The sequence below is a fragment of the Malaclemys terrapin genome, chromosome 2 (assembly GCF_027887155.1).
Source record: "Malaclemys terrapin pileata isolate rMalTer1 chromosome 2, rMalTer1.hap1, whole genome shotgun sequence".
In the NCBI taxonomy this organism is placed as follows: domain Eukaryota; kingdom Metazoa; phylum Chordata; order Testudines; family Emydidae; genus Malaclemys; species Malaclemys terrapin.
Window position 1 is genome coordinate 269,372,005 of NC_071506.1, and position 20,996 is coordinate 269,393,000.

Genomic DNA, 20,996 nt, shown 5'->3' on the forward strand with positions numbered 1-20,996 from the left:
TTCTTATAGTTTCTAGAACTTTAAGTAAGAAAATCTTTATGACTATTTCCAGAAGCATGCTAAGAAGATACAAAAACCCACTGGCAAACTACTATCATGCCATGGGCCAAATTCTATGCTGGTGTAAACTGGCACACTTTGACTATAGTCAATAGAGCTGTACCAATCAATAAAGGTACATAATTTGTACTATTTGTATAAATTTGTACTATTGTAGCAGCATTTCTCTTGGCAGTGGAAGTAGACTTTGTACAGATTGGTTTAACAGATTACTTGAATCTATTTCCAGGTATACAGAAAAGTCATACATCAGACAAATGATTACTGGTCTTCATCAGTACTCCTCTGAGGTTATGAGCGGTCTGTTTGTTGTATCTGCTGGTGGAAAAACTCCCTTAATATAGTCAGGTTTTTTTAAGAACCTGTAGTTGTATTACAGAGACTCAGTATGGACACATACAAAAAGAGGCCACTGGGACAGAGATTTTGGGGATATAATCTTCTTATTGTATAGAGTAGAACTAAGGATCTTGAAAACAAACCTGGCCTGAGTTAAAGCTGATGTGCACAATATTTTCATCTTATTAATATAAAGAGAAAAAATGAACTGGAAGGAGATGCATTTTAGGTTCACACCGTCTAGTATACAAATACTAAAATTGGCATTGAAAGAAAAATTAGCATGGTGCAGATGAAAATAAAAAGTAAAATTAACTCTGGATGCAACCATTTTCAGGGAGCAAGGCTAACTGGGGGGAGGAAGAATTCACTCATTCATTAAGAGGCAGGGTGAACCAGAGAACAGGGCCTTGACCAGGACCTGGGAGAGTGAAGTTCCATTCCTTGGCTTGCCACTGACTTGCTGTGTGACCTCAGGTAAGATACTTCACCTCTGTCTTTCCCTCCCGCCCTTTGTCTCTTTACACCACAAACCCTTTGGTGCAAGGACTATCTCCTACTATTTCTGTGTACAATGCCTAGCACAATGGGGCTCCAATCTTAGCTGTGGCCTCTAGGTGCTACCATACTAACTAATTATAATAATTCTGCATAGAGATCAGTGGAGAAAAGCAGGGAGCTTTGAAGGCCGGTTTAAGTAAGGGTCAATGTGTATTTATTTATTGGTACATATAGTTTTGTTTTGAATGAATTTGCTCTTGTTTCATTTTAAAGGGTCGAGGAGTTTCACACAGAAACAGATAATCTGAACTACCCTGTCCGTCTCCTATAACTCCTATGATGCCCTCCCTGCTCCCTTTACACTCTTCAGGTCAGTCCTGCCATTTGTCTGCTTGACCCAGCTCACCCCAGGGTCCCACAATGAATAATTTCACCATGTGGGTTTGAGTGAGATTTCATTTTTGTTGGGTATGTACAGTATCTCACTAATTCCCAGCATGATGGCCCCATGAATTATTTTCATGCCAAGCATGGCAGCTTTCAGTAGCAGTGATGGTATGGGACTCTCACAGATGAGTGTGGCTTTTTAACCCTTTGCAGTTCACCTTTCAGTGAGATTGTGAATTGGGGGAATTTGCTGAAATGTCTGTATTGTGGTTTAATATCAGTGAGAACCATCCCCATCTCTGAAGCCAGAGGGTCCACCCCCAACAATATTAGAACACAACATAAATACTCTGATTAACCGGGTAGCACGTGTGTGTCTCTGTGTAGCCCTGCTCTCTACAAGATGGATTCAACTAAGTGCCATTAGCCCCATGCTGCTCACACCAAACAGGGATTCCCCTTTAGCTCAGGCAGGAGGGGCCTATACTTTTTGAATCATGAGGCTCTGAGTTCTATCCCTGCTGTGCACCATGGTCACTAGGAACTTGAAGGCGATAGCAGTGCAGCAGTAATGAAGTCCAAGGTAGCTAGGCATTTTTTATACTTCATCGGTTCTAAATGCAAAATCCTCACTGAAAATTGAGTGTAAAGGGTTAAAAAGCCAGACTCGTTTGTAAGGTTCCCAGAGCACTGGCGTTATTGAAAAATGTAACTGATGCTGCATATTAACTACCTGTGAGAGAACCATTGCTGGGGCCATCTTGCCATGGTGATGGGAACCAGGGAGGTTGAATAAGATTTTCAGTATCTCACTGTAACACGCAACAACATTCTTCATTGTAATAATAATTAATGGAGATATCCCATCTCCTAGAACTGGAAGGACCTTGAAAGGTCATGGAGTCCAGCCCCCTGCCTTCACTAGCAGGACCAAGTACTGACTTTGCCCCAGATCCCTAAGTGGCCCCCTAAGGATTGAACTCACAACCCTGGGTTTAGCAGGCCAACACTCAAACCACTGAGCTATCCCTCCAAGGCTGAGCTCAGGCAGCTATGGAAATAGGAGGACTGGTGTGAAGAGGGAAACCCCAGGGGAACAAAATCAGGAGTGGACCTGTGCTCAGCCAAAGTAGGAGGTGTTGTCAGTTCTCTATCTCTATGTAAAACTCTTGGCTTGAAATTCTGGTCCCATTGAAGTCAATATGGTCAGGATTTCACCCTGGATTCCCTGCTGCCTCCTCCCTGCCAGAGCCTTTCATTGACTTGTGCAGCTACACACCACAGTGTGGATGCAGCTACACATGCCTTTCATGCTGCCAAAAGTGGTGTGTAGTGTAGACTTATGAGCCTAAGTATCATTTTCAAAAGTAACTTAGGCACTAAGTCACTTTGATTTTAAAACACAACTTAGGTGCTTTTGAAAATTTTACTCTTTGGCTCCTAAACATCTAAGTGACTTTTGAAAATGGGACTTAGACTCCTAAGTCACTTACATCCTTTCTGATAATTTGACCTTTGATCATTTAAGTGCAATGGGTAGAATTCACCCTGTGCGGAGGGCCAGCAAAAGGTCAATACACCACTTAAATCCAATATAAGCCCCAAAATAAGGCTTAATCAGGGACTTCAGTAGGGGACAGACCATGTGCTGGCTCTCTGGAATTTCACCCAACACTTGTTTTTCAGGTTGTTTAAATCCATGTTCAACATACGCTGGAATTATGTTTCCAGCCACTGTGGTCTGCTACGTAAGAAGGCGTCTCAGATACATTAGGTGAAGATGCTCCTTACTTCAACAAGAAGAGCTTGCATATTCTGTTAAGAAAATCCCTTCTATAATATGAACTATCATGATATCAAAGTACCACTTGGAATTCCAAAAATAAGCTTTTTCTCTTGCGGGGAAAAACATTTGGAAAGATAATCACGAAAAAAGATCACTGTTACCTGTCTGTGTAGCCAGGCTTCACTTTCATCTTCATGTTTCTAAAATGAAATGATATAATTAAAGAGTTTGCATGGGTTACATTTTGTTCATCAGTGCAGAAAGCAGTTTGACTGAATTTGAACAGGGGTGAACAAGCAGCGAGAAACTGTTCAAGCATGCTGTTTCGGAATGTAATCTTGGGCTGCTCTTCTCGTCCTCTATTGTTGCTCTCTGATAAACAAGCAAGTGAGCATATGGGAAGGTATGTTATCCTACTGCCAAAAAATGGAATCCCAACAGATACATTACTCCCTAAAGAAAGATAGCAATGTAGTTGTTGTTACACTGTTCCCAGCTACTTTGTGTGGGGCCTTGTCTACACATAGCATTTGCACTGACTTTATACTAGTTCAAAAACTGAACTAGTTAAATTGGTGCATCCCCATAGTGTGGATGTAATTATACTAGTTAAAAGTTATTTATATGTTGGTACTGAAAAAAACTATAGTGATATACATGTCTTTATGTCTGTATAAAAGTGCCCACATTAGGGAATCGCAGCAATTTAATTAAATTGGTAGAAAACTGTGTATAGACAAACCCATGTATATTTCTATTGAGCTCAGATGTTAAAAAGGACACCCAAGTTAAAAATAGTAGGGGTGTGTGTGTGAGTGAGTGCGTGACAGAGAATGCACCTACATTCTCTCTCCCTATATATAAATACACATACACATATATATTGTACAGATAGGACTGGATTGCGACTAGCTTTTCTGTAGGGGGCCACAATCAGCCCAGACCCCTTGCACAGTAAATATTGTATATGTCTCTTAAATTCTATCTATACATAAAGTACTGTGTGTCAGGTGACCTACTTTCAGATAAAAGGATATTCTCCCCCGGGGGATTACAAACACGGAAGGTCAAACAATCTTCTTTTAAGTGTCTTTCCTACCTTTGTGCAGACTCCAGTGGTAGCATCACACAGCGTCAGGATAGAAACGTTCTGTGCTCTGTTCAACCAATTTACTGCCACTTTGGTGCTTGTTGCCCATTTCACCATGGTTATGTAATAGTCCCTGAAACATGTAAATGCACTGAGTTATCATTGCTGCAGTGATCATTTACATCAGTAACATACGTGCAAGAGATACTAATGCCACTGTATTTTGCAGCTCAGCAGATCACTGGGGTTTGTAGATCGTACTGTGACTGGACAGGAAAGGAAAAGTCTATTGTTATTAGAATATTTCTGTCTTGATATTTCTAGGGCTAGTTATGCATTCATATGAACACCTGAAAATGGCATTTTTAGGGCTATGCATGTACCTACAACTTCCCACTCTGCTTGCCAGCTGTGAAAATAGAGGGGTCAGATCTACCAACACAGCATCACACATGTTATTCAGAACCTCCCAAGAATGGGTGGAAAGTGCATTGGGCTACATATCCAAGCATACATGACCAAAGAAACAAATTACATGGACTATTTCTACTCTCATATAGAACTACTGGCCTTTAAATATGCATATTAGTTAAAATGTCTCTTAGGGTCTGGGGAGGAATAGAAAAAGATGGCTTATAGATTCTGGTGACTGGCCCAAGAGGTCTGACCCAGCTAAGGAACAAACTAATCCCCCATTCAAACAGACCTCTACAACCAGTATGAAACTATAGTGGCGTAGTAGTGGAGCCATGCTGAAAATAAACTAGTTTTACGGAGTGGAAAATCAGACTGTAGGCGTTTAGCACAGCAAAAATTTGTATAAAGAAGCCAATGGAGCTGCACCAGTTTAGATCAGATCCTGGCCCACAACCTCTGTCACCATCTTCTTGTTACTAAACATTTACATTATGGTAGCTCTTCGGGAGCACAATCAGTTTGGGTCCCATTGTGCAAGGTGCTGTTCAAACATATAATAAAGGACAGCCCCTGACCCAAATGAGCTTATAAAAGACAAGGTGCAACAGCTGGATGATACAAACAAGCAGGCTGGGGTGGAATGGACGAGATGTGTAAACAAATACCCATAATAGGAGGTGCAAATTCTTAGCCAGTTAGTGGCAGCAATCACAACTCTCCATCTTCAGTCACAGAGGGATTAATCTAAAGGGGGAGACTCTTGCTGAACTGACAAATGTAGAGATATAATAATATAGTGACACAGAGGGTCCTGTGGCACCTTTAAGACTAACAGAAGTATTGGGAGCATAAGCTTTCGTGGGTAAGAACCTCACTTCTTCAGATGCAAGAAGAAACTCACTTCTTGCATCTGAAGAAGTGAGGTTCTTAACCACGAAAGCTTATGCTCCCAATACTTCTGTTAGTCTTAAAGGTGCCACAGGACCCTCTGTTGCTTTTTACAGATTCAGACTAACACGGCTACCCCTCTGATACTTGACACAATAATATAGTGGAGGAGTGTGCGGGCCAAAAGCACCCTTAAATTATAATACAATGACTTTTCATAGTGTGCACTCTATAAAATTTTTATTAGTTCATTTGTTTGCTATAAAATATGTATAAGGAGTTGTTGCTCTCATTGGGATTAATGTGCTGAGTCACTAGAGAGTACTCTGTATTCTGGCAACGATTCCCATACAAAGTGCAGAGAAAGGGCGAAAACAACAAAGATCTGTTTGTCTAGCAAAATAACAAGCTGGAAATTAATTTTGTAGCTGTCAGCAATATTTAGAGCATGAATTTGGCTGGGGAAAAAACAAATGAGTTCAGCTGCATGCACAATGCTGGAAGACAGGGCACCTTTGGGCAAGGTAATAGTGTCCTGGAAATTCAGTGGCTGAAATAAATTGTGATTTTACTCAATATCAGCAGTAGCACATTCCCTAGGCAGGGGGAAAATGGTCATGCAAAAATAAATTGTGTTAAAAAAATAACAGTCAGCAGCAGATTTGGCAACAAATAAACATATAAATAAAAATATAAAAAAGTAACTATTCATTTAGGACAAATTGTTGATTGGAGCATTTTTCCGTAACTCCTGTTGAGAATCTGAAGTAAATAATCTAGTGCCCATCTTTAAAAAAGGGAAGGAGGAGGATCCGGGGAACTACAAGCCAGTCAGCCTCACCTCAGTCCCTGGAAAAATCATGGAGCAGGTCCTCAAGGAATCAATTTTGAAGCACTTAGAGGAGAGGAAAGTGATCAGGAACAGTCAGCATGGATTCACCAAGGGCAAGTCATGGCTGACTAACTTAAGTGCCTTCTATGATGAGATAACTGGCTCTGTGGATGAGGGGAAAGCAGTGGACGTGTTATTCTTTGACTTTAGCAAAGGTTTTGATACGGTCTCCCACAGTATTCTTGCCAGCAAGTTAAAGAAGTATGGGCTGGATGAATGGACTGTAAGGTGGATAGAAAGCTGGCTAGATCATGGGCTCAAAGGGTACTGATCATTGGCTCCATGTCTAGTTGGCAGCCGGTATCAAGTGGAGTGCCTCAAGGGTCAGTCCTGGGGCCGGTTTTGTTCAATATCTTCAATAATGATCTGGAGGATGGCGTGGATTGCACCCTCAGCAAGTTTGCAGATGACACTAAACTAGGAGGAGTGGTAGATACGCTGGAGGATAGGTATAGGATACAGAGGGACCTAGACAAATTAGAGGATTGGGCCAACAGAAATCTGATGAGGTTCAACAAGGACAAGTGCAGAGTCCTGCACTTAGGAAGGAAGAATCCGATGCACTGCTACATACTAGGGACCGAGCGGCTAGGCAGCAGTTCTGCAGAAAAGGACCTAGGGGTTACAGTGGATGAGAAGCTGGATATGCGTCGACAGTGTGCCCTTTTTGCCAAGAAGGCTAAAGGCATTTTGGGCTTTATAAGTAGGAGCATTGCCAGCAGATTGAGGGATGTGATCATTCCCCTCTATTCGGCATTTGTGAGGCCTCATCTGGAGTACTGTGTCCAGTTTTGGGCCCCACACTACAAGAAGGATGTGGAAAAATTGGAAAGAGTCCAGCAGAGGGCAACAAAAATGATTAGGGGGCTGGAGCACATGATTTATGAGGAGAGGCTGAGGGAACTGGGATTATTTAGTCTGCAGAAGAGAAGAATGAGGAGGGATTTGATAGCTGCTTTCAACTACCTGAAAGTGGGTTCCAAAGAGAATATATCTAGACTGTTCTCAGAAGTAGCAGATGACAGAACAAGGAGTAATGGTCACAAGTTGCAGTGGGGGAGGTTTAGGTTGGATATTAGGAAAACTTTTTCAGTAGGAGGGTGGTGAAGCACTGGAATGGGTTACCTAGGGAGGTGGTGGAATCTCCTTCCATAGAGGTTTTTAAGGCCAGGCTTGACAAAGCCCTGGCTGGGATGATTTAGTTGGGGATTGGTCCTGCTTTGAGCAGGGGGTTGGACTAGATGACCTCCTGAGGTCCCTTCCCACCCTGATATTCTGTGATTCTATGTTAAATTTTGATGTCACACAAGCTGGCTGGGATGTAACATCTACAGCTCTTATCTTAGAAACTACAAATATTAGTTCAGGTCCAATATTGTCTCCCTTGCAAAAAAATAAAGATGGTAGTGGAACCTCAAATTCCCTCCTTATCACTTACCTCTGCCACATTGCCTACAGAACACGACCAGCTGGCAATCTATCTAAGTACGTGGCCTTATGTGGCCTCCATTTCCATAGTATCTGAGCAACTCCCTGTGAGGTAGGGAAATGCTATTATCCCCATTTTACAGGTGGGGGACTGAGATACAAGGAGACTAAGTGACTTGCTCAAGGTCACACAGGAAGTTTATAGTTGAGCATGGAATTGGCCCTGGGTCTTCAAAGTCCCATGCTAAGCACTTGATCGTATTTCTTCTTACTTAACAACTAGGCAAGTGGCAAACTGAAACTCCTGTTTAGTGTTCAGGATTCCTCATTTTTCCACTTGCATTATTGAGTCCCCCACCCAACATTTGTCCATTTATCCACCTAGTCCATCCTATCACAATCCTAGATTGTGAGCTCACAAGAGGAGGGATCATCTTTTTATTGTTGTCTGCACAGCACCCAGCACAATGGGCCCCCGATTCTTTATTGTAATACAGATGGAATAGTAATAAACACCAATAATAATTAATTTCATTTGTTCTCACAGGAAATTCTCCTGAAAGGCTTAGAACTCTTTCAGGAGATATTTGGAGCCCTTTGAAGAGGATCACATCGCTTCTCATAGCACAGATCATCTCACTGTTTCATCACGAGACATTTACATTCCTATAACTACATGTATGGTTTGCAGCTAGGAATCAAAAATCCAAACTGTGCATGCACATAATAATACGGATATCAGCTATCACAAAAAACGGTGAAATATTGAAAAGTGAGCTAGTGCGCCTGGGGCTCCTTTATTGCACTGTCACTCGCAAGTGTAGCCAAGCCCTAAGACCTGGTCTACACTATACCATTGAGTTGACCCAGCTACATTGCTCAGGGGTGTGAAAAATCCACATCCCTGAGTAACATAGTTAAGCCAACCTTACCTCTGGTGTTGACACCGCTAGGTCAACAGAAGAATTCCCCTGTCGACCTAGGTATCACCTCTCAGGGAGATGGATTACCTACGCTGATAGGAGAATCCCTCCTGTCGGCATAGGTAATGTCTACGCTGAAGCACTACAGCCGCAGTGATGCAATGTTTCAAGTGTAGGCAAGCCCTAATTCTACAGGAGATTCCCACTGTCTGGTCCAATGAAATCACACTAAGCCCCTCATTTCAGAAAAATATATACATAATGAAAATGTACCCCTGAATCTAGCAGCACCACTTGTACTATGATCTGGAAATGTTATGTTTTTGATGAAATACATAGAGTCATTAATTATGGTATATTTTGCATCATTGTATAATATCAATTATATCAAATAAATTATTTTAATCCATGATTAATCCCACACTACACATATTTATTAGTACTAAGATACTGCAGTTCTATAAACTCTCTCAAGCTGTTATAACAATACAACTATGTTAAAGAATTTTAGCTTGCCCCTCTTTGCATACAGACAATGCTATTTCCCAATCAGCAGTCCAACAGAAAAATGACAGTAACAGTGGTCTTAAGTATCAGAGGGTAGCCGTGTTAGTCTGTATCTACAAAAACAACAAGGAGTCTGGTGGCACCTTAAAGACTAACAGATTTATTTGGGCATAAGCTTTCGTGAGTAAAAACCTCACTTCTTCGGATGCATAGAGTGACTGCTTATGTGGATTCCCTTCGCTTCCCCATCAGAAGTCATTTTTCTCCATGGAAGCAAAGAAATCTGCAGGGGACATGAATTCTGCATGCACACAGTGGTGCAGAATTTCCCCAGGAGTAAGAAGGGCAGAGAGATTTGGGGCTCAGGTGAGGAAGGCATGGGAGTTGGGGGCAGTGGAGGGTGAGACACTGGGAAGGGGATGTGATGTAAGTGTAAGGAGGACTGCGGCAGAATAGGTGTGGGGGCGCCTGTCAGACCCACATTGCTCTATCTACTGTATGTATGCCCAGATGTGGGGGGCTCTTGCCCCTCTGGGGGTCTCTAAGCCCCTCTGACTGCCCCCCATGTGTATGCCAGTGTCTGGGAGTCCCGTTGCCCATCTACAGGGGTTGGACCCCCACTCTCCATTACATGAGCTGAATTCTGGGGGGGGAAGGGGTTGCCCTTTTGAGAGGGTCTGAGGCTCCCTCCCTGCACCCATGTGAGCCAGGATCTGGGGAAATTCTGCCCTTTGAGTGGGGAGCCGAGAACAGGCATATTTCATTCATACCACAGGGCGACTCTAAAGCACTCAGGAAGGGGAAGGGAAAACCTACTCAGATGACTGGAGCAGTTCACGAGCCTCAGAGCTATTGTTTCAGGTTGTATTAATCTCCAAGGGGTGTTCTCATTCAACTGAAAACATCACATTGAGATGAATAAGACAGTTCACACCTTTCAGAGCCTCCTATGCTGCAGATGCCTGTGTTGTGCCTCTATCCTTCCTATGCAAAGGAAGACACTTTAAAATGCCCTGAAATCCACATGCAGACACAGATTATCGTGAAATTTGCTATGCCTCATGGGAGTGCAAGGTAGGATTAATGACCCAAATGTGATGTCAGCTGAGCCAGGAGTTCCAGAAACATAGCCCCAAAAAGAAGAACTATTTTTCAAAAAGTTTCTGGGTGGAATTTTTTTGCACTGCGCTAGAGAGTAAATGATTGTATTGCTGTGACGCAGGTTAAAAAATGGTCTCAATTGGTCGTTTTTACACATGATAGTACATGGCACCCACTAAGTCTTTGAGGGATCCAAACGGTGAATGGTGTTAAGAGAACATACGGTTCTTCACTTGCGTAGATGTGCTGTGATTACAGTGTATATGTCCCCAGAAAAGGAAAAACCCATGAGAGGGTTTCTATGCAACCATTTTATACTTGCCTGGGTAAGTCAAGGGACTGTGCCAACATCATTGCCCCTAGTGAGCACCCCACCAGTGACAGTTCTAGTCCAAACCTTTATATACCTGGGCAACATAAAGATTTAATAACCATTTTCCCCCTTTAATCGTACTGGATGGAATCCTGTGGGTGGGAGTCGATGGGCTGTAAAAGATGAACAGCTTGTACATTTCAGCAACTGTAGAGTGGGCAGAGTAAAGGTATGTGTGTTAACGGGGCATTCTGGGGCACTTCTGAAAGAGGGCAGAGTTAGGTTACGTAGGCAACCTTAACTGTGCATTTCCTGTTTTTCAGAAGTTGGTGTTTTGCTCATGTTCTGCAAGGGGATGACATATCACCAAGCAACCTTAACTGTGTGTTAACATAGTTTTTTGGCCACTAAATATGCTTAAATCCCAGTAAGGTTTTTAAGTGCTTTTGCTGAATAGTAATAGACTTAACTACATGCTTAATGATAAGCACATCTTTAACTAGTTTGTTGAATTGGGGACTTACTTTCTAAAAACTCAAGCCTACGCAGAAACAGCAAAAAGTTTTGCTTCCCCCTACTGTTACTCACACCTTCTTGTCAACTGTTTGAAATGGGCCACTCTCATTACCACTACAAAAGTGATTTTTTCCTCTTTTGGTATCCTACTGTTAATTGAATTGTCTCGTTAGACTGACCTCCCACTTGGTAAGGCAACTCCCATCTTTTCATGTGATGTGTATTTATACCTGCTACTGTATTTTCCACTCCATGCATCGGATGAAGTGGGTTCTAGCCCATGAAAGCTTATGCCCAAATACATTTGTTAGTCTCTAAGGTGCCACAAGGACTCCTCGTTGTTTTTGCTGATACAGACTAACACGGCTACCACTTTAATACTAAGCAACATACCTCATTCTTTGATCATCAGGGGGAGTCATTTCCAGATCATGGGTAGGGCCATTCAAACCAATGACATGTAAAGAAATGCTTGGATTTTCCATTCCAGCCTGGAAATTAAAAATGAGAGTACATTACTATATATCTTACAGTAAATAACACCTTACATTTATAGCTATATATACACCTTACATTTATCTGAACAGATCCTAAAATGCTTTGTAATTATAATATACACAAAAATATCTTATGAAGTGCAACCACCTCTGGGCTGGAATGCAGACACTGTTTAACAGTGCACAGAAAAAGCATACAGCAGTTTAGAGCAGGCATTGAAGTATGAGGAACTTAGGATGGTAGGATGTAACTGCCCACATTAAAATTTGGCTAGAACATTGACAATAACATCTGCCACATTTGTGAAAAATGTGATGGTATTTTTAGCAACAAGGGTCAGGATCTCAATTTGATGCCTTATCTGAAAATGGCAGGGTGTCCTTAAGCCCCATGTTGGACATTAGTTAAACACTGGCTTACATGAAAGCGCGCCTCCTACCGAATCATCAGCACCACTTCCTGCAGCATCTCTGTATTCTCTTGATGTCTCCTATCTTCAGGAGTGGCTGGGTTAGACCTGGCTTAGCATGTGAGATCTGAGGGGACCACTGCACATAGTGAGATGTCTGCAGGAAGCAGCTGTGCAGTACAGTACAACAACATACTATACGGCAGCAGAAAGTAATAATAATCGTCCACACTGGCTTGAGATTTGCACCAGATGCTGCTCACCTGCAGTGACAATCTTCTGTAGGGCTCTGTAAAGCAATGCAGGATCGGCCTTTTTCATCCCTAATTCATTTTCTCTCCCTAAAGCTAAGGTGCAGTGTGTCTCAGAAGCCTGACTATCTGTCCTGACTATTATTCCATCTTGAATTTTACAGGGAGGTCTAAGTACTAAAGTTTCCCAATTGCCCTTTTGATTTAAGGCACAAAACCAACAAACATAATAATTTTGTTTGGAACTTCTCAGATGTAGTCACGCCCCATCTTGCATCAAAACCCAACAGATTTTTTCCAGGTACAAGAGGGAGAAAGGGTTTAGCCTTTACTTTTTCTCTTTACATTTTTGAATGACTAATACTAGTGTCAGAAAAATGTACTTTTACAAAGGGAGCAAAAGAATAATGAAGACCACGGTTTAACAGTTCAATGGGGAATGAATGATCTTTTCTCTGTTAATTGCACTGCTTATGAATATGTTCGATTACATATTACCATATCGGAGTCAGCTAGAAACAAAACCATGAAAAATTCAAAAACCATTGAGTGTTTGTTTATATTTTCCCTTACCTTTGGATAATGATATGTTTTAACAGTAGGGTAAAGGCTGCCAGTGTAGACCGGAATTTCCATTGTAGGGACTCTGGAGTCATTTATTGTTGCATATGCTAACCTGGTTCCATCAGGAGACCACCAATGTGCTATATGAGTCTTCAAGATCTCCTCTAATGTAAAAAGAAAAAAGCACCTATTAGACATAAAATGCTAGTTAGCAATGAAACCAAATAGCATAGAGCTGAAGATCCTAGTCTAATCACAGCACATGGAGGATGTAACAGGAAAATCAGTAAAAAATGCTCATTAAATTGTAATATCACTAATGAACACAACTGATAATCATTATTCTCAGCATATAGGTTACTAGGCATAAATACTGCCCAAGAAACATCAGGTTGCTTATATTATCAGACACATATACCCATGACACCATAAAAGGCACTGCTGTCGCTGTGTTAGGTATACTGTACACAGATATGTGAATGTACATATTAAGTACATACTGTACAGAATGTCATATCTAAGTATATTGAGAGTTTGGCCCTATAGCTCATTGCTGGCAACAAAAAGGATGATATTTCATAGCTGTTTTGGCCTACTGAAAATGCTTCAGAGATTGAGATTTTATTCTCTTTAAGGAGGTATTGCTAGTCTTAAATTGCTATAGCACTGAAACATAGATATAAGCACATGTCAAGGACTGAAATTTTTATCTTTCTAATTACTGCTCCCAGGTTTGGAAAAGTTTGCTGGTCTGAAGAGGGCAGGTAACACTGGCACATCATAAGCTACTGGCCTTTAAAAGCATATCATTCTGATTACTATCTTGCATTTTATTACCACTTCATTTCTGTCAATTTTTTCAAACCAGTATTTTATAAACTGCTGGAGTCAGGGATTAATGCTTCATAGTACTGTATGCTGAGACTCCAGACTTTCAGGTGGCATCTATATAATGCAGTAATACTGTATCTACTGGTTGTTCAGACATGAGCCACAAAAATTATGTCATAATTCAAGTGCGTGTGTGTGTTTGATGGGAAATCAAGATGGTAATCAGAAAGACAGTGTCTTGCAACATGCCAGGCCCAGAACCACCTCTAATGCTTACCTAATATGAATTCCAAGAACCTGTAGTAGTAGACAGGGCTTGCCTGCCTACATAGCTGTGCCTTTTAGGGCTGAATCCTCTAGGAGCTTTAGCTCTACAGAATCTGTGATTCTTAGTCTCACATCAAAAGAACGAAACCCATAGTTCCGTACAGTAATCTGTACAGCATATGCAATCCCTTCTGCTGTGCTTTAGTCAGGATCACTCCTATGACATTAAACCTCTTACAGAAAATAGATTATTACCTTTCACAAAACTGGAACTTTAGGAAGTCAAGTTAGTGTCTTCCAAATGCCAATAAATAGAGAAGTTTGGGACTTAAAGAGTGATTTCTTCAGCCTTTGTATGCATCTAAAAGCTGAAAGCCTCTTTGCAGACAGGATTAGAGAGAGTGTGGGAAACTAGAAGTTATGAAGAAGAGTGAAAGCATTCAGAGCTTTGGTCATACAAGGTTTTGGTCCACTGGATCTGTGCACCATACCACACCATAGAGATCCTCTGGTCTGACCAGAATATGACCTCCCTCTGTTGTGCATAGGGATGGGTTTACAGAGTCCCCATATGCCAGATCTGCATTATTGTCACTACACACAGACACACACAACTTTCAAGTGTTTTTTGGGCTTTCCACAGTGTGACACTGACAGACCAGTCCACCCGTGTATAATCCATTTGTCAGTGTTTACCTATATCTTGTTAGAAGTTTAACAATGTAACCAGATTAGCTTGTGGATGCTAATTCCCTGCCATGTCTTAATTTCCTTACATCATGAATGTGGATGGGTCAGTTAATCTTAAAATAAAAGATGTGAGATAGTATAACTGTGTATGCATAGTAAATAGGATGTTAAGTTCAAAGTGATGAGACAGTGTGTGCTCAACAAAGAAGAATCCTCAGTCATATGCTGTGCTCCAAACACTTAACAGCCCACTTCAGCTATAAAAGTGAAACCTTGGGCCTGATCCTTTCATCTCAGGCCTGCTTAAATTTTAACAGGGAAGGTCTAAAGCAGGGGTCTCAAACTCAAATGACCACGAGGGCCACATGAGGGCTAGTTCATTGGCCCGAGGGCTGTATCACTGACACTCCCCCCCCACTGCCCCCGGCCCTGCCCCCACTCCACCCCTTCCATGAGGCCCCCCCCTCTTCCCACCCCTTCCCTGCCCCCATTCCAACCCCTTCCCCGAAGTCCCCACCCCAACTCCGTCCCCTCCCTGCCCCCAGAGGGTGCATGAGGGGTGTGGCAGGGGCTCACGGCAGGGAGTTGAGGTGCAGCAGAGGATTGGGGTGCAGGCAGGGGGCTCAGGGTGCAGAAGGGGTATGGGATGCAGCAGGGGCTCAGGGCAGAGGGCTGGGGTGCAGGAGGGGTGTGGTATGTGGCAGGGGGTTCAGGGCAGGGAGTTGGGGGGTGGGGTGCAGGAGGGCTTCGGGCTTCGGGCTCCGGGCTCCGGGGTGGCAGCAGCACACACCGGGGCCAGGGCCGGCTGCTAGCCCCGGCCCTGCTTGGGGAAGTAGCTGGAACCATGTCCCTGCGGCCCCTGGAGGAGGGGGACGCAGGGCTCCGCATGCTGCTTGCCGCTCCTTCAGGTACCTCCCTCGAAACTCCCATTGGTCGCGGTTCCCTGTTTCCGGCCAATGGGAGCTGCAGGGGGGGCATGCCTGGAAGCCAGGGCAACACACGGACAGAGCCCTCTGCTTCTCCCTCCCCCCCGGCCTCAGGGACGTGATGCCAGCTGGCATGGGGCTCGAGGGGGCAATCCCGCGGGTGTAGTTTGCCCACCCCTGGCCTGGAGGTAGGCCGGAGGGGGCGGGGGCGGGCCTCAGGAAATAGCCCCATGGGCTGCGTGTTTGAGACCCCTGGTTTAAAGTATAGGACCGAGGTCACCAGGTAGTTACCTGGTTTACCCATGAAAAAACTCTACATCTAAACTGCATTTTGATACAAACCTTTTGGGATGATTCCAGAGAGAATATATGGAGATATACCTATCTCATAGAACTGGAAGGGACCCCGAAAGGTCATCAAGTCCAGCCCCCTGCCTTCACTAGCAGGACCAAGTACTGATGTTGCCCCAGATCCCTAAATGGCCCCCTCAAGGATTGAATTTACAACCCTGTGTTTAGCAGGCCAGTGCTCAACCCACAGCAGCTATAACATCACTGCTATGATACTGAACTATGAACACTGAAAAACACTTGAATGTATATGATCCTTTAACTATTTGATAACTCTCTTCTTTTCTTTCTTTTTTATATTATCAAACCTTTAGCTTTTAGTTACGAAAGGATTGGCATCACTATGGTTATTGGGTAAGATCTCAGACTCATATTGACCTGGGGTGAGTGTCTGATCCTTTGGGATTGGCAGAACTTTAAGTATACTGAATAGGGTTTTCAGTAACCTCTCATTATATTAGACTTGGTTGTCTAGATGGGAGTCAAGGGCTGGGTTGCCTACAGGAAACTGTGTTTGGCTTCTTGTTAACCAGTGTGGTACTATTCTTTTGTTACTGGCTCGGTAAATCTAATTATAAATAAACCACCAGTTTTGGGGATTGTCTCCCCTATTTCTTGCAGTGTGCCCTGGGTGCGGCATTCTCTGTGTGGCCCATCCAGGCACCTGCTCACACACGGGGTGTATAGAGTGATCAAGGATTTATTCCACACAAGCTAGGTAAGAGAGAGATGGACACAGAATGCTGTTTATCGTTCCATAGGGAAAGAATTTAGGCATGTTACCTATAGTAATTACTATGCGTAAACTGCTTTATAACTTTTAAAATATTTTTTCATGTATATATTATTGAAAGGGTTTGGTTGTCTCATCCTAGTCCCTAAAAGCTCAAATAAAACAAGAAATAATAACAAAATCCCACTACATAATTTGGCAAATGTATCAAGAGAACCTTTTTTGAACAGATGATAATCATGCAGCCTTGGGTTAGATAACTGTTATTCATTTTACCCAAACATTCGCAGGCTATTTTCATCAAGAGCCAAATCTCACTCCCTTGAGTTCAGTGAGAGTTTGCCCAAGTCGATGAGTAGGTTTGGGCCCATTCTGTTCACCTTCTTTTAAATCATTTGTCAGACTGGAACATCTAAGGGACAGGGACATTATTTCTTGTTTGATATCTTAAAGCAACATGTACAATTTTAGCACAACAAAATTAATAACGCTACACAATGCTATATACAGCAGTCATTCTTACAACTTTTTAGGTTGCCTGAGGTAGCTAGATACATTAGGTCAGTATTGGCAATATTCCTTTATGTTTAAGGATAATGTTTCCCTAAATATAGGGAACATTGCAAATACTGAGGTTGTGGTTGCTGTCCAGTTATACAAGGCAGCATTGGAAAGGTTTTGATGGCAGCCAATGTAAATAATTACTACTTCTACTAATAATAATTATAACTTAATGACAACCCAAGATCTTCCCAGTAAAAGCTTGGGAGGGTAAGTAAGAAATGTGAAATATTACAAACAGCAGCACAGATCTACTTGGCAAAATGTTGTTGGAATATTTTCGTTGTATTGTCTTATTGTCCTATAAAAATACGGCTCTTGGCTTTTTATGTTAGCAGCTCATTAGAGACATAATTAAGCATTAGAAGGAAAGGGGTAAAAAGGATGGCAGACAAATCTTTGACATTTTCACATTAATTAGGAATGACTTTATTCAGCAAACATTTTCTCCAAGCTCTCAGGCTTAATGAAGCAGTTCAGCTGAAGGTCACATGCCAAGTGAGGTTTTAGTGCCCATTTTGTAGGCCTCTGCTGCTGAGATTTAATTGCATGAACCTTTGCCTTGAAACAAAGCCAGGATCTTGCCATTATTAGAAAGAGCAATTAGCTTTAGCAAACCAGAGAACATATTTATGAATACAAAGTGAGTAAGTATCAGAGAGCAGGGGCCTCTTTATTCTTCGTATTCATAATCAGCTCATGAACATAAGGAAAGTTTACTAACCCTACAGCAACTGTGCACCTTCAAGATGTTGTAAACATCGACCCCACTGTACAGCAACATGGGATCAGCGTCTTTGTCTGGCAGTGTCCATTGGGGCTGTGCACGCACTCTCTGCCTTCTCATGCGCCCATCTGTGAGCACAAAGGGCAGGGCTCCTGCGACCCTCCCTTGGCTCTCTCACAGCTTGAAGCCCATGGTATCTAAAGTCACTGAAAAGCATGGATGGAAGGTGAGTAATGGGATCCACATTGACTACATCATCTGGAAGAACCACAGTTACTGTCAGGCAAGAAATCTTTCTTCACGTGTGTGTCAGTGTGGAACCCACTGTAGGTGAATGGCAAGCAGTATCCCCTCAGGATGGTGGGAATGAAGAGTTTCAGCGTATCAATGAAACAGCGATTGCAGTATTGCTCTCCTGAATATGGCGTGTGGCATTTGACCTGATGCCTAAGTTCAAGGCACAGTGCTTGACAAAAGTCAGTAGGTTACTCCATATTGCTGCCTTGCGACTTTCCAATACTGGCACATTCCTGAACCAGACAGAGGGGGGAGAGGTGCATCAGCCAGCTTTCTATGTAATGAGACAGCTTAATATTTAGAACATCCTGTCCTATGGCTAGAAATAGAATGACTTAGCCTGTCAACATAATAAGTCCTGGATACATCTAATGTGTGTAATTTCTTTTCTCATGGTGCTGAGTGTGGCTTTCGAAAGAAGCCAGACAAGTTGACTGGTTTAGATTACATTTTGAGACCCCCTTAGGAATGAACTTCAGGTGAGCTCTCAGCACCACCCTGTCCCTATGGAACATCATATAGAGAGGTTTGGCCATAAGTGCCCGAAGCTTGCTCACTCTTCTGGCTGAAATGACAGCCACCAGGAAAACAGTCTTCAGAGTAATGTAATGCATTGAGCTGTCTAAAACACGTTCAAATGGAGGGTCCATGAGCTTCAGAAGGACCATATTGAAGTCTCAGGCAGGGGTAGTTCCCAGTGTGAGAAACTTTTGATAATGTTGGGTAAGAAAAGATCATATATGACTGCACAGGCAGATGGCAAACCAAAATTGCCACCAGATGCACCTTACTGAAGCTGAACAAAAGGCTGGCCTGCTTTAAGAGCAATATATAGTCCAGGGTGTTTGATGCTGGGGTTTGTATAAGGTACTAACTGTGCTCATATCAAGAATCTCTTCCATTTAGAATACATTTTCCTGGTAGATGTTTTCCTGCTCTGTATCAGGATTTCTGGCGCTGCAGGGAGCAGCCCCTGTCCATCATACTCAGCCAGCCAATGGGCAGGCCATCAATCAGGTACAGTCACTTTGGGTCTGGCTGGAGCATCTGGCCGTGGTGGTCTGGAAGCTGGAACAGACACTGAATAGCCATCTATGAGAGGTCAGTCAGCCCAAACTGCCTCAACCAGTATGGAGCTATGAGAATGATCACGGCTTTGTCTCTGTTGATCTTGGAAATCATCCTGGCAATCAGGGGAACTGGTGGAAAGGCACAGAACATCTGTTCCACTGCAGGAGGTGAAACATCTGTTCCACTGGTCTTGAGCTCTCTGGCCCCCTCTGAAGCAAAAGTTCTGACAATTGCTGTTTTCCTTGTTGGCGAACAAGTCTATTATAAGAAATTCCCAAAGATGGATTATTGCTCCTATGATGGAGCTGTGCAAGGACCATTCAGGATTAGTTATGGATTACCTCCTCAGGGTGTCTGCTAGGCTGTTGCTAATTCCTGGGAGATGACAGTCATCAGGGATACCCTGTTCTGCTGGCACCAGATCCCGAATTTGATGACTTACAAGCAGAGTGGCAAGGAGTAGGCACCCTCTGTTTGTTTATGTAGTGCCTGGCTCTTGTGTTGTCTGTGAAGACTTGTATCATTGGGGTTTCAAGGACAGGTAGGAATGCCATACAGGCCTGATGGCCCTGAGCGCCAAGACTTTCATAAACTGTCTCATGTTGTCCAGAGACCAAGTTCCTGGAATTTATAAGTGATCCAAATGAGCTCCCCACCCTGGCCCTACTGCATCCACAATCAGTTTCTTTGCTGAGGATGGGAATGAAAAGGGCACCTCTTTCTGTATGATTGTGGGTTGCAGCTACCATCCCAATTCTGCAATGACATGATGTGACACTAAGACCTGCCTGTCCTGATATCTTGTCAGGGAATAGGTTGGCCTAAGCAAGAGCTGAAATTGTGGGATAAATTATTTCTTTTCTTGCATGAGTGCACTGGAAGGAGAAAGCTCCTGTCCTTTGTCCATCCATGCAGAATGTGATCATCATCATTTCACTCTAGGTGCTGGCTAGCACTGTCTGCAGCACGTGGGTTAAGTGCCTATCCATCACTCCACCCTTAGCGCTGCCATAAAAAGCATTGTTGGCAACATTTTTCTCTATCTTTCCAGTTATCATTTTTATATTTCGTTTTTTTCTTCTTTATTCTCCCCATCCCCCAGTTCTCTCCATCCTAGTCATTTTAAAAAAAATGAATTGGAAAAAAAAATGGAAAAAATCAAAACAGGCAATAGAAGGAAAAACCAAAAAGTGAAAAAAGATAAACAGAAAAATACATAGAAAAAAACCCTAAACATTCTAATCAATCAATCGATCAATCAATCCAACCCTCTTTCTCTCCCTCCCTCCCCCCTGGGCCAATAATAATAATAATTAAAAAAAACCCCACAGATCAGTTTATATCCCTGGAAAATGTCAACATTTTGGAATTATTTTCATTTTTCATGCAGTTGTGTTCACCGTTTTTGACCAGCTCTAAACACTAACATCAGTTTATAATGTTTGTTGTATTTTGAAAGAGCCAACATCCTGGGCCCCTGCTGTGCTGAGAGTACTTACAGGTCTCCATATTATCTGCAGACAGCTTAACATCCTAGGGGGCTAAACATCCTAGCGTCAGCTGATGCAGGTGATGGGTGGGGAAGATATTCCCCTAAGCAGCCACTCTGCCTCTGCGGCTTATCTTCCATAACTCCTGCAACGGAGCTGGAGTGACTAGTTATACAGGAAGA

The 20,996-nt window shown here is 42.8% G+C and overlaps 1 protein-coding gene across 6 annotated transcripts in view; it reads right to left on the reverse strand.

The window, feature by feature from the left end:
- Positions 1 to 20,996, reverse strand: part of DPP6 (dipeptidyl peptidase like 6) — a 767,813-nt gene that overhangs the window by 64,097 nt on the left and 682,720 nt on the right. For all 6 annotated transcript variants that reach the window (XM_054021141.1, XM_054021143.1, XM_054021139.1 and 3 more), the window contains exons 9-12: positions 12,880 to 13,034; positions 11,542 to 11,639; positions 4,173 to 4,296; positions 3,235 to 3,273 (exon numbers count right to left, since the gene is read on the reverse strand). In XM_054021141.1, the coding sequence (XP_053877116.1) occupies positions 3,235 to 3,273; positions 4,173 to 4,296; positions 11,542 to 11,639; positions 12,880 to 13,034 (416 nt within the window). The remainder of the gene's footprint in view (positions 1 to 3,234; positions 3,274 to 4,172; positions 4,297 to 11,541; positions 11,640 to 12,879; positions 13,035 to 20,996) is intronic.